The following is a 14871-nucleotide window of genomic DNA, read 5'->3' as shown; positions in this document are numbered from 1 at the left end:
TAAAAGGAGCACAACCAAGGCGCTTGTGTGGCCCCTCTGTTCCAGACTGTTTTTCTTCCCTTTGTGTTCTGGGCTGTGTGCAGGACAGAGAGAAAAAGCAGAATACACGTCAATGAATAAATCTGCGACGAAGAAAAGAGTGAAAACGGTTAGACCTGGACACAGAGCTGAAGCCAGCTGTTGGCCCTCCTTGTGAGCAGAAAGGGAGTAATTAATCGCGGAAGTGGCTGAAACAGGAACTAATTAACTTTTAGGACAGCTTGATGAATGAACGAACGCTCAAATTCAATCTACCTGGGTTGAAATTAAACGAGGAAAATTAAAAGGAACACTGGCTATAATGGATCTCTACAGAAACCAGTCACCCTGCCTCCTGAGGGATTAAAGCGCCCTCTTGTGTCTTCAGATCTGTAGCAACACACAGAAAACATGGAAGTTAATATCGATTTTATTGCCATCCATATATATATATACACACATACATTTCTACTCTCTTGCAATATCTATATAACTTAAAGCATTAGGGTCACCGTGTAAACCGTGATCAAAGAACAATGAGGGAGAGGAGAGGGGCCACTAAACTTTGACACCATTACAATCATTTCTTACAAAATATACTGCTAAAGGCACGTCTCCCATCTACATGCCTCAATTTTCAACTATTTTATTTTGTTGAGTTCATCTACATATAAAGAAAAGCAGCAAGTGTTAATCAAACCAGTGCCCGATCACAAATGGGCAGTACAGTACACGCTGCTTCCACAATACCTTTACGACTGGAAGAAGATGACACAGCTTCGGGTCAGCTACATCATAACGTTGTCTGTTGGATTGTGCGACTCTACGGGATCCTACAGCACGTTATGGGGAGGCCGTGTGAAAATTGATATACAGGAAAAACATGCAGTCCCCCCCCCCCCTAAAATAGGACTGGGTTGCCATAGTGACACAGCCTGGGGTTTACTGTAACACAGGAGAGAAAACGGCACTGACGTGTTTATGAAACACAGTAACGCACTACAAGGTCCCGTGGATGAAGTTGCTGAACATAAAGCAAATTAAACACACAGTCACTAAAATCTTTGCATTGTTGCGCACATTTCGTTTTGTTTTTTTATGATCAGGACATTTTTACCATGTAACGAGGTGAAAGCAAAGCAAAGGAAAGCTGGCGGCGTCTCAGCCAGTGTGTCGGGTTCTGTGATTGTGATGAGCAACAGCAGAAGCAGCACAGAGTATTTGTGTAAATGATCCAGAGGTCTGAATAAAAGGAGTTTTGACAGCTCTTCTTGTGACACACATACACACTAGAGAACAACTTCACTACACAAACATCAAAGTACACATGTTGCAACGTATCCTCACAATTCTCCGTTAAAAATAGAAAAGATTTTAAAAATCCATTTGGATTATTGGATTGGATTAACAAACAACCCTCTGCACACTCTAATTAAATGGTGCTCAATCCCTCAGGTGGCTGCGGTCAGACTCCTCTGTCCTTGGCATCAAGGGAGATAATATACTAATAAGTGTCTAATAAGTGCAGGGTGGGCTGGCTGTGCAATTTTACTGCCATCCAACTATTACAGCTGCAGAGGCGCGTGCAGCAAGAGCAGCAGCAGCAGCAGGCTTTGGTCAATTACTTATAAAGCACCACCACCTGCTGCAGAAACCCCTCCCCCAGTGTGCTGTGTGCCTGTCTACAGCAACATTACTGTACATTTCCAAGACAGTCAGGCAAGTTTTCAATCAAAATTATGCAGCTTTTTGGTTATATCAAATGCAAAACAAACAAAACAATTGGGAATGTGTCACGTCATTTGAAAATGGACTGTCACTTTAATGACACTTTCAAATGATTTGCATTTTTCAAACAGGAATAGAGAACCTGTAACTTGGAGAATAAATGAATTCTGCCACTTTCAATTTCAGCAAACTAAAGGCAAATTGAACATGCAGAGCTACAGCAGTTCTCGGAAATTAATACAGGCACGGAAAATAAGGCTTAACAAGTAAACTGTAAAAAAGAAAAAATCCTTTGAATTTATCAATCAATCTACCAAAACATATACAGATTTTTGGGGGATAAAGGTAAACAAGGGAAGTGTTTCTTTTGGGGCTGATACATACAGACAGAGCACAGACACAATGGTCTCACCAAACATGACGACATTTCAGTCTGATTACTGTCACAGACAAACCCACTGACTCAACATCAAATTAAACTCCTCATATTGATGTGAAGATGACGATCATGATGACGATCATAATGCTCCTGGATGCTTTGAACTGTTAACTAACTGAAGTTAGACTGAACGGCTAACTCTCGATAAACACCAAAGAGCGGGCTGTCCGTCGTCTTCTCAATCTTCCGTCTTCGAGGTCACTCTTTGCTCTCCAGGCCCAGCTCGACGACCTCTTCGCCGAGAATGGCTTCCGGTATACCTCCCTCTCCTTGAAAAAGCTCCTCCATCAGCTGCTCCCCAGCGCTGCCAGCCCGCGACGCCCACAGAGCAGCACCCTCCCGCAGGCCCAGCGTGCGCAGCAGCCGCGCGTATTCCAGAAATGCAGCTTCGATAAGTTTATGTGCATAGTGAGTTAAGGAGATGCCACAGCAGAGCGACTTGAAACTTTTACATACTGGCATCTCATCTATAGAAGTTCAAGAAAGATTAATCAAGTGTTGGTCTAATTATATCACTGAACCAAATCCAAAAAGGTAACAAATAAAACAAAAGCGTTTAACTAGAGAATAACACAATAAATGCAGGCGCTCAGCTCAGTGATACTGTTAGCTTCCTGCCAGTGCAAAGTGTGCATCACATTTAAAGACACTTTGAGTGCTCATGTGGAGTACAAAAGCTATATATAAGAACCAGTCCAAAGCAGACCACCCTGTGTGAGCATGCACTTGGCGACAGTGGGAAGGAAAAACTCCCTTTTAACCCCTGGCAGAAAAAGGCTCAGGGTGGTCCATCTGCTGCTTATGTGGTTTCCTGACATCCTAAGGACCTGCCAGCATCAGGGTGATAGAAAGGATGGAGCTGAGGGTTTCTATGGTTACCTTTTTTACTACCGTTTGTGTTTCCCTGCTCAAAATGTTTTTTTAGACCAAAAATAAGATCTAAGCTTCTTGAAAGGAAGATTGGTTGGTGCACTGCACTGATTTCAGCTACAGTAGGATGACTGCATTCGCCCTCTTGCACATTGTACATTTGGCTTATGTGATTACTAAATTTACAAAGATTAATTGGTCTCTCTCAAACACACACACACACTTGCTCTTTTGTGTGGGCCTAACTTCTAGGCAGTGTTGGCTCATGTACTCACAAAGTCTGAAAAATAGAGATATTTTTACTAAAAAGCTGTTTGACGTTATTGTCACTTCTCCAACAAAAACCTGCGCTCGAAGAGAGCCTGGCTTGATCTAGTCCTCATGAATCATAACTCGCTTTGTGGTTAAAACACAGAGTAAACACAGCTTTGACAAGACAAACAGATATCTTATTACACAGCAGAGATTTCTAGATGAAATATTGCTTTTAGGTGAATGTCAGATTCTTTTTCTTCTCTCACAACATACTCAGCCGTGTATTAGATAAAATAGAGATTGTGCAGCACTGTGCGCATTAAAAATGTGGCTGATAAAAAGAAGGGTTTGGTAGGACAGATGTAGACATAAATTCTTGTTAAGGGTTACAGGTTATCTCAGTTGAGTCACAGAGGAGCAGGGGAACACTACAGGATACCATACTACTTGAGTTAGATGGTAAATATATTTAAATCTTACAGATAAGAAGTATGTGCCAAAACTGTGCCCATAGATGGTGATATACAATAAGCTTTCAAAGTTTAGGTTGAAAAAGTTTTCCAACTGTTCTCTGTGATCACAGTGTGTTACTGGCTAATGGGAAAGTGTGAAATAGAGCTTGATGTGCTCTGCAGAGCATCTAAATTGACCTTCACTGTGAAGCTGCCTACTATCAGGTGCATACTTGTAACGTGTAACAATAATGGGTTTTCAAAAAGGATATTGGACGAGTCGTTGGCCTCCATCACCCCATACTTCAGACAGGCTTCGATGAAGAGGGCGGCACGATCAAAGTGTCTCATGCTGTCCGGGAGATGGAAGGAAGAAAAGAAAGATACAGAGAGAAGGAGGTGAGAGGGACCATCAGAAACCAGCATCGTCCCTGCCTTGATGCCTGTGTTCCTACAGAATACATCAACCTTGTCGTCCTCATGTCTCTCTAATTCTCTCTGAGAGCTTTTTGCTGCCAGAAGCATCTCGGAGCATGAGCTGTTAAGGAGGGGGGACCGGTATTCTCAGAGGAGATCGATGCTGAGGTAAGAGACACAGGTACAGCCCACACCCTACACTGTGGTTTGTCCTTCAGTGTAATCAGGACGAAAAGGACTGTGAAAGTGCAACGTCTTAGAACAAAAAACTTTAGTGCAAGAAAGGGAATCTCATTTTCGAGAAGAAAAAGTGAGCTAATATATTTATACATCCATGTATTTTATTACAGGGGATAATTACAAGAGTCTTATCTTCCCATTTCTGAATCTATAGCTTGTTCCTACCTGTGGAGCATCTCTCCTACTTTGTAAAAGCAGCCCAGTGAAAGCAGCACCAGAATGGCTTTGGATTTATGGTTGACCTGTGGGGAGCAGAGGTGTTCTGCCCAGCGCTTCAGCACATCTGCGCTCTCTGCTGGGTTCAGACGCACCTGGAAGCAAACGCGATACGCAAAGGCATGAATTATTGTTCTTAGTTGGAGGTTTGTCACTCTTCTGCTAAAACACACTGCGTGCACAATTATTAGTCAACAAAATATAAATTTTAGTAGTGAACAACTACAGCACTCTTGGTAAATCCAAAATGTTGATGATATATGTGAGAATTGTCCTGTATAAAAATCAGGATCTTCTGAAAAGACGCAGACCTTTTCCTGTATGCTGCTTCAAGAAAGTGTCTTCTAAAAACTAGCAGTCTGTTTGGGAGTTGAGTTTGAGGCTATCTTCAACCCAAAACGATACATTAGCTCATCTTTAATAATACCAGCTCATATCAGTACCCTACCTCCAGCCCCACCTGATGTCTGCTTCAAAGTGGAGTTTAGAGTATTTAATGACATATGTCTGAATACAGACAGTGGAAAAATGTCAGTCTTAGTTTTGCTGGATCTCAGTGCAGCATTTGATACAGTTGACCACAACATATTACTCAAACGACGGGAAAACTGGGCAGGTTTTTCAGGAACTGTACTAAACTGGTTCAAAACATACTTAGAAAACAGGAAATACTTTGTATCAATAGGTAACTTCACATCTGAGCAGACAAGTATCACATGTGGAGTTCCCCAAGGTTCCATCTTGGGACCCCTTCTGTTTAACATTTACATGCTCCCACTGGCACAGATTATAAAGAACAACAAAATAAACTATCATAGCTATGCAGATGACACACAAATATATATCACAATGTCACCAGGAGACCGTGGCCCTGTACAGGCTCTTGGTAAATGCACTGAGGAAATTAATGACTGGTTGTGCCACAATTTTCTCCAGCTAAACAAAAACAAAACTGAGATAATAGTCTTTGGTGCCAAAGGAAAACGATTACAGGTCACCAGAGAACTTCAATCTATACACCTAAAAACCACAAACCAGGCGAGAAATTTGGGTGTAGTGATGGATGCAGCCCTAAACTTAGAAAAACACATTAAGACAATAACAAAATCAGCTTACTATCACCTCAAGAATATTTCAAGGATAAAAGATCTGATGTCTCAACAGGACCTGGAAAAACTAGTCCATGCATTCATCTTTAGCAGGCTTGATTACTGTAACAGCATCTTTAAAAAAAATCAGTCAGACAACTACAGCTCATTCAGAACTCTGCTGCTCGAGTCCTCACTAAGACCAAAAAAGTGGACCACATCAGTCCAGCTCTGAGGTCTTTACACTGGCTGCCTGTCCGTCAGAGGATAGACTTTAAAGTTCTGATGCTGGTCTATAAAGCTCTGAATGGTTTAGGACCAAAATACATCAGTGACCTCCTGACCCAGTATCAACCTTCCAGATCCCTCAGGTCATCTGGATCCGGTATTTTATCAGTTCCCAGAGTCAGAACCAGACACGGAGAAGCTGCATTCAGCTTTTATGCTCCATATATCTGGAACAAACTCCCAGAAAGCCTCAGACCAGCTGAAACACTCAGCTTATTTAAATCCAGGTTGAAGACTCACCTGTTCTCAGCTGCATTTGAATAAAGCACCAAATCCACACTTTTAAGCTTAAATTTCAAATTTCAAATTTTAATCAAACTTAAATCATGCTTTTCATTGTCTTTGTTTTTTTAATGTCTCTGTAAAGCACTTTGTTGTTGAATTGTGCTATATAAATAAACTTGCCTTGCCTAGAGCCGGTTACCGATCCATCCAAAGGCCCGTCTGTGTGGCCTGACAACAGTCCCTTCCATCTGATCTTTAGATATTTTCTGGCACAGTACTGAGGTATTAATTTATGTGTCTTGTTCATTGGTGGTCGGGTTCAGCCTGTGGCTGTGTCTCTGAGCACTGAACACCTTGCACTGCAGGTAGGCTGCCTTCTAGAATATGGCAGCGCTGCAGAATAAGGGATTCCTAACAGCTTTATGTCTGAGTCTTCTCAAATCTTTGGCAGTTAATTTGACTCTTTTTTCCCCTCAACACGTATCTTGTCTGCGTGTTGACTATTTACAACAATAAGTTTAGTTCTGTCATCATGCCCTAATATTGTAACAATTTCTGCATCTCCTTGAAAGATTATTTTAAAAATAAGTTTTGCCCTTCAAAGTCAGTTAAATATCTTTTTGTGCCCATTTTGCACGAGGAAAAGAAGCTGATATAGATTGCTGATCTCCTTAGATCAGACCCTCCTTCATTACACACATCACCTGATATGCTTCAATCCAATAAGTCATTCAAGTTTATAAAGCTTATAGCTGGAAAATATGCATAAAAACAACGATAAGGTCAAAATGTTTGCCTAATAACTGTGCACACAGTCTATGTTTGTATAAAAGTCTAGGGGAGCATAAATATGTGACCACTACGAGAGTTCCCTGATGTGCAACAGCTAACAGGAAAACAAACTTCAGAGAATAAATCGTGGCGCCATAAGCGTCACACATCCACAACTCACATGCCCACAGATTTACACTATCCAAACATTACTCAGTATCTGATCTTCATCCTGCTGATGGATCCCGTCATGCTGAGTTACCTTAGCCAGCCATGCGGCTCGGTTCCACTCCCCGTAGGTCTGCAAGTAGCGGCAAGCATCTGCTGCCTTGTCAATCAAACACAACAGCTGAACTCCCTCTGATAAACAGCAGAAGATTGACAAGTCATACACACGTGTGAGACATCATAGCTATCAGTACCAAAGGTGGCCAACTTGGCCCTGAAAGCAGCAGAATGGTTTCATTACACAATGCTGCTATTAGCCAAATTGATAAGATAAGCATTATTTGATTTATTGATTGATTCCAATATAAATCTTTCCAATTTAAATTAAAAATAAAAAGATCCCAGGTGTATGCTATACAAATAAAAATGTTCTTTCTGGTATCAGATATAGAGGAACACTACCTGCAAGCTTGCCATTAGCTATCATATTGGTGGCCACTAGCTTGATTGTTGACTGCGAGGGGCCTGAAGAGGTGATGGTGGTCACTAGGCAGGCCTTGAGTGAATCACAGTAGTAGCTGGGGTTGTCTGCGCTCGTCTCCAACAGTAATTGCACCGCCCGGTCCGTCTGAGAGCAACAACAAAGAGATGAGAGCGTAATTACCGTGGCAGCAGAGAGAAACAAGGCATTAGTGGCTCTGATAGGTAACCACTGTGCACGAGCTGAACAAGACAGAGCTGCGAGGGGAAATTATGTTTATTATCATGCTTTTCATCTGGTGTAGATGAAGGCTGGAGCTCGTGCTGGGGTCAGCACCGACCGGCCTCTGCCTGTCTGCCTGCTGGATAACTGCACCTCCAGCAAACAGCCGGCTGATTGCAGCTTGTGATTAGAAGGAGAGTGGTGACATTGAGAGGTGAAAGAGGTGATGTCAGTCCCCGCAGGCTGTGAAGCTAGGGAGGACAGGAGCAGCGCTGATTTTCTTCACTGCGATATGAACTATTTATGACTATGACATTTTAGCTTGCATGTATGCACAGCTAAGGAGGTGTAGATTTGTGTGGTTTGCAATGGAAAGTGTGGTGCATAGTCTACCAGTTATGCCACATGACAACTCACAGCTATAGTCTCCATGCAGATGCACTTTAACTGTGTAGGCGGTGCGGTGGTGTCATACTTACCTGACCCAGAAGGAGGAGCTGGTCAGCGCATTTCTTAGTGTGTTCATAACTGGAGCGCTTTACTTCCTGCAGGTGAACTCGATCCAGCTGGAACTTCTGTTAAAAAGAAAAACACAAGGAGCAACAACTTAAGGAGTAGTAGGAATAAGTTTTTGCTTTGTGTAACAAGTGCTTCCAGAAATCCATTAAACTTTGTGTCAGAGAGAGACAGAGAGGATATGAGTTAGTACGCATGCATTAATATAGGGAGAAAGTGATGGATTACATGAATACATATACCAGAGATGGAGAGTATAATTATAATGTCTTTAAAAACTTCACAAGTTTCTTGGGTGTCAGTGCTCCCTGTACTGTATTTCATTATTAAGTCTCTGTTTCCCAATTCTTGGTGACAGGAGATCTCATTTTTTCCCTGTCAGATACTTCACTTCAAAGATGAAGTCAGTGGAAGAAATACTCTGTTTGGTTTAGGTTAAGGTGCTCCTGGACAAGACCACACAGGAAACACAACGCACCATCCACTCGCCCACTACTGTGAATTCAACTTGACCTGCTCCTTTCTCACATGGGTGAGATCACGCCGACTTTGTACCGGGATGAGGCAGGTTAAAGCCTGCTCAAAGTCTGACATTTTTATTCTCATGTGCACCTCCACCATGTAATGTATGGAGAAGTTTAGAGCTGCCTTCTTCATGTCTTTGAGTGGACGGTGACACCTCTTCCATCTGTGGAACAAAGGCTGAATGAGCAGTCTTCACCAGACGCCAGCTTCCCACGTCCAGTTAATGCATCATGCTAACTGTATGTGGGAAGTAAACAAGACTAGTTCTTTGTTCACTGATCACGCAGTGATAGAAACAAAAGGTTTCCACAAAATGATGTCTTTCTAACTGCCTTGTGTGGACGCATCCATCAGTATGTGGTCACTTCTTGGGGACTTTAAGGGTCATCTCTGTGGAAGAGATACAGCATGCCATCTTAGGTTCGCCAAACATGACTTTGTGACTTTTTTTTATTTTTACCTACACTCTATGGCTCAGAAAGTCACTCAAACAGTCCTGTCAGTGGGAAAATGATGCAGCTGTCATCACTGCAGCTGCTGTTTCAAGGCCATGTCAGCTCTGTGGGAGTCTTGGGGCGTGATGCTATATCCCCATAATGATGTGTAATACTGACTGTACTGACACAAAGGGAGCTGGAGGACATGGAGAAAAATCACTGATGTGTTGGTGAAAATGTCTCCGTGGCTTCCCCGACTCAGTCAAAAATTGTCTCCCTGGGGGAAGGATAGACGTTCAGGTCTTCACTACCCTGGGGGTTCAGTGAAGGTGGCGTTGGATCTGATATATTCTTTAAGGAGGGCAGGGCGTCCCATGCATGTCTCAACAGGCATGTTAAAAGAAATTCTTCAGGTTGGTTTCGCGTGGGCTCAATCTGCTATACTCACTGCAGGCATCGAGATTGTGTGATTGTATGTACTGACTGCACTCTGTTCAATGAGCAAAAGATAGGCAAGAAAAAGAAAAACAGCAGCTGATGGACAAAAGACTGAGTCATCAATTTTCGGGAGAGATAGCAGCATAGGAGATTTCTTTATAAGAATGGCTACGTGCACACATTTATTGCGTCTACATCTACAACAGAGGCTTCTTTTTTTGGCTTCGCTTTATTTTGATGAATTCTTCTGCAATTCATAGCTGTGGGTATACTTCCTTGCGGAGATACCAAATGAGTTTAGTAACTTCAGAGCTGTGTGCTCTGTACTGGAGTCCGGGATATTAGTAATTACATGCAGGCTGCTGCCACTGAAGTCGTTTTATGACAACAGGAGCCAAATGCTGCTGCACACTGTCTTGGTAGCTCTTTGAAAGTCCTAACTTTGTGATCACTGCATGGCCCCTCATTAGCAAGCAGCACAACTTTCACAAAAACGGAATGGTGCATAATCCATTAGAAAAAGATGTTAAGACTTTTTAATTGGAACTATACTGAGTGAAATTAGACAGTACATTTGCTTGTTGCTACTTAAAACCTTGAACTGAAAGGTCTGGGGCACTGTTTTCAACTGGCTAAATCGTCTTTTATCAAAAATGGAAAAGGTTTTTTCCTCATTTTACTTTCTCGGGTACACGGAGGTTGGCACAGTGGGGGGGAAAAAAAACGGTACAGCAGCCAAAAAAAAAAAATCCAAAAATCCATCTAGAAATTAAGTCAGTTCACAGATACAAAATAGGAAAACGATGGAGACATTTGAAAAATGTTGCTCAGTGTGCTGAAACACGTCTAACTAGTCTGTTAACTGAAGATGAAAAGAGAAGAGTCATATTTATAAAGACCTTGGATGCTGATGCAAGAATGTCTTCAGCAGGATGCTACGCAATCAGACTGCACAAACAAATTAGACATTTTTAAGAGGGCATCAATAAGGGCTTGAATCACTCAGAGGAGAGGAAGGCATGGAGTTGACCTTAAAGGCTTAAAAATGTGGGCGAGAGTAGATCCACAGCGTCATTAGTAACAGAATGCACTGTTTGACCGAGGTGATATTGACACCGTGGACGATAAGGGACAGGCCGTCTGTGTTTGTTTGTGCATAGTCTGGCTTGAGGACATCGACTGTCTTTGGGATGACTCCTGGGGGGATTTTTTTTTTTCCAATGTTGGCTGAAACTTATCTGTCTTTACTTTCTCTGCTCACCAAAGAGACAGCACCAAACACAGGTAAACACTTTCTCCATTTTCTCTTATTATACTGACCTGGAAATAAGAGGTTTCACACAAGACATCGTGGCAGATGTCCAGGTGGCTCTGAGGTGACGGTTGGACTCCTTCGCTTTGGGCCTGACCCTCTGCGGCGGACACAGTTAGCTGACGAGCCTGTGCAAATGACTGGATGTAGTGGGATGCCACCGTCCAGAAGTGAAGGTCTGACTCGTCCCCGAACAGCCTGCAGTTTGCCACAGAAGAACAAAAACGCATCACCTGAGTTCAGTGTTTGTCTCTGGACCAGTCAGATTCTGCAGCCTGAATCATCATGGCACCTGGTTTCCCTACTCGTTTGCTCATTAATGACCACAGTTCCTCCATCATCCAGCCTACGCTTTGTCTGTAAGTGAGCTCTCCTCCTCCTCCTCCTGCTTTACTTTCCTCAGCCTCCTTTAACATATCGGCACAGACACATAGCTGTTGCTAGGTTACCTTATGACATTAACAATGGCATGGAAACTTGAGACAGCCAGATGTAGAGACATAATCGTGAGCTCTCACTGAGAGTGCAGCCAGGGTGTTCAAGGAACAAAAATGATCTTTTAGACTTTCCTGGTAAATCATGGCATTAATAACAGGATGCAAACAGGGGTGGGATGATATGATATTGCCTTTCTTTTCATACTGGCTGCTCTAGATTTGTCAGATGCTCGAGGGAAATGAAGGCTGAAGCAGAGATGAGATGAGAGTTGCTGACACAAGCACAAGTCTCATACTTTTTTTGTGGTGCTTCAGAACTACACTTTACAGTTACAGCAAGTATATGCTCTTTGGCAGTTAATTTAAATGTTTCAAAAACAAAATAATTTGCTTTGCTTGATAATTTTACACCTTCTGGCTCATCTTTCCAATTTGTTCTAAATTAAGTAGTTACATGTTTATAATTATTTTCCTCCACAAATAACTAGAAATCCCTGCTAAAACATCACTTTACAATATAGTAGAAAAATGAGCCCAGCCTTGTGTAATAGCAAAGCTCTCAATAGCAGCCTCATTTCTCTGTTGACGAGTACAGTATTTCCTCTACTATTCAAAGCAACAAAAAAGCAAAAACTTTCTTAAAAAACAGCTTTTGGAGGAGAAAGGAAACAAAAACCTTCCTGCAAAAGGTAAAAACTCAATGTAGCACAAGCCAATACATCACTGACAGTCAAGTTAGAAAACCTGTGATCACTGAAACCAGACTGACAATTGACTCTGCAGCATGGCTCCATGAGGAAAAGAAAAAGCCAGGGAAAATGAAATTTGATTGTGAGATTATAAAAAAAAAAGATGGAAAAGGACACAGGATGATGGGGAGACGGGCCAAAAAAATCAGTTGAAAGAAAGTTACAGCAGTAATCAGAAGGTATTGAACGAGATACAGAGCTGCAGTGGCCGCCTGGCTAAAATGACAGATGGCTACTTGCGCAATCTAGAGCTGAAAAACAAGAGTTTCAGACTAGGCACAATGGAAATTCACGTTTCTCTAGCAACTGACTGCATTTATTTGACTTTTCTAGAAACCATGAAGATAAGCCGGAATACTGAGCGTTATTTGGTCAGACGAGACCAAGACAAGTTTGTTAGATTAGATGAAGAGGCAAGAGCACAAATAGCACTGCAAAAACCTCTGTGAACCGAGAATGCATAGTCCTGAGAGTGATGCACCAAGGTGAGAGAATACGGCTCTTCAAGAGTGCAGAAGGAACCGGGGAGGTGATAATTATAGGAGGCACCATGTATGACTGTGGAGATTATGGAGAACAATACTGGCTGATGAGATCACTTTTCATCTGCAGAAACTGGGCAGGAGAAGAATATTCTAGCATGCTAACAATGCAAAGCATACCACCAAAAAGTCACGCAGGAGTTTAGAAAGAAGACACAAGCTATGATCTGGTCAAATGTATCATCATGGGCCACTCTCTGATCTTAAGTGGGCACGATCACTAAAACTACATGATAAATATGTAAAATTACAGAAACGGTACTGGTAGCTGCCCAGATTGTACTGTAATTTTAAAATTATGAAAAAAATGAAAGGAACTCCTGTGTGTTATTTTAAAGATAGAAAGTCGCCCTCTTCATCACCGAGTAGCTGAAATAAGCTCTCTAAAAGATGGCTGCAATATCTTTTAAGATTGGTATCCTCCATCCTGAGAATGTTTAGTCTGTCATACAAAAAATGTGAACATAGATATGAAAAAATATTAAATCCACCCCAAAAAAGCCCAAGGTGCTTTTCTTGCACAATGAGGGCAAATATTCACTGTGCAACTCATGTAAAGTCAGAATTATTATTTTTATTAGAGAATATCATTAAGTTAGTATTATTCTCTATATTAGACAACTTTTTTTCTTGTCCCTTATACTCTGATACTTCTGTTGGAACTCTGTAACCAAGGCTTTTATGAGTCTTTGACATAGATACACTGTCTGAATGTTAACAAAATAACCGCCCCAGGGTACTAGCGAACGCTCACGAACACGGTACAATCTGCGCAGAGACAAACACTGGCAACTTCACACAGAGCTCGAACTCACCGTGAGACGAGGAGGCAGCGCTGCAGAAGACTGAGCTCTGGGTCCTGTAGCACACTCTTCATATCACTGGGGGGCCAATCAGAGACAGACAATCAAAACACAGCCAGGGCCAATTACACTTCTCTAACACAGCAGGCCCAGTGTGGCTGTTCCAGGAGTTTCGTCTTATCTGTCAACCCACAGACTACATGCTCTCTGGGCCCGCTGTCTAAGCACTAAGGAAGGACTTACAGTTTCTAACTGTAAAACAACCCTACATGAACACAAACTGGAATCACATACATGCACTGTTATTTGGTTGTTAGTGTCTGTGCCATTACATTAATATCGAGTTATCACACGAACTTGGCATTAGAGGACAAAGCAACAGTGCAGTAACTCACTTTGATAATGAGTTGAGCTGCTCCTGGATTAGGCCTTTTATCTCATCTTTCTCACTGTAGTCTCTGAAACAGAAGGATCAAAGCAAGTCAAACGGCTCCTTTAACATCTACCTTAAATAGAACCTGACCTGATATTAAATGGAAATCTGAACACTTTTTAAGAGAAGTCGATCTGCGGTGTCAAGCGAAGTCTATTCTAACATTTAAGCTGAGGATGGGTATTGCCTTACACACGCTGCTAATATAGCTGCTTACTTATGATAAGGGAGCTGTGAAGCAGTGAAATACTCAGGGCTCAGTTAAATGGGTTTGTAACTACATCTGGCTTAAATAGTGTCCCTCTGGACGGCCTCTGCTGAATCCCGCGTTGAGCTGTTTACTTGTTTATACTGGTGATTTTTACAGACAGTGTCTGGGTGGTTGACAGAAGCTGTAGTGGTAGATGAAAAAGTAAGAGCCTAATCTTGCAGACATCTTACTTAAAATTAATTACATTTTCGATATTTATATTTTCAGTTCTCATTTTGCAAACTGGGTGAAAATTCTAACAAAGTTTTGTAAACACAGCTACCTATGAAAGAAGATTAGGGCCACTGGGGGGGGAAAGTGTGCTCGACTTTTTTGTTCTTCTTTTCCAGAATTCTGAGAAAAAAAATCTGAATTCTGAGATTAAAGTCAGAATTCAGACTTTTTTCTCAGATTTATTTATTTTTTTAAATTCTGACTTTTTTCTCAGAATTCTGGAAAGGAAGAAAAAAAAAAAAGTGCCCCTCTTTTTTTCCCCCAGTGGCCCTAATCCTTTTCCATAACTACTTTTTAACTGTTCTTAAAACTATTTT

General features: G+C 41.8%; 1 protein-coding gene across 1 annotated transcript in view; it reads right to left on the bottom strand.

The window, feature by feature from the left end:
- Positions 1-432: 432 nt before the first annotated feature.
- wdr11 (WD repeat domain 11) overlaps positions 433-14871 on the bottom strand; it is a 62335-nt gene continuing 47896 nt past the window's right edge. The window contains exons 21-29 of the mRNA XM_026189428.2: positions 14033-14095; positions 13650-13715; positions 11115-11304; positions 8358-8453; positions 7638-7803; positions 7270-7367; positions 4585-4730; positions 4035-4114; positions 433-2586 (exon numbers count right to left, since the gene is read on the bottom strand). Of these exons, the coding sequence (XP_026045213.2) occupies positions 2384-2586; positions 4035-4114; positions 4585-4730; positions 7270-7367; positions 7638-7803; positions 8358-8453; positions 11115-11304; positions 13650-13715; positions 14033-14095 (1108 nt within the window). The 3' untranslated portion in view covers positions 433-2383. The remainder of the gene's footprint in view (positions 2587-4034; positions 4115-4584; positions 4731-7269; positions 7368-7637; positions 7804-8357; positions 8454-11114; positions 11305-13649; positions 13716-14032; positions 14096-14871) is intronic.

The sequence above is a fragment of the Astatotilapia calliptera genome, chromosome 13 (assembly GCF_964374335.1).
Source record: "Astatotilapia calliptera chromosome 13, fAstCal68.1, whole genome shotgun sequence".
Taxonomy (NCBI): domain Eukaryota; kingdom Metazoa; phylum Chordata; class Actinopteri; order Cichliformes; family Cichlidae; genus Astatotilapia; species Astatotilapia calliptera.
The sequence above is the reverse complement of the archived record's forward strand: the minus strand, read 5'-3'. Positions and strand labels throughout refer to the sequence as shown.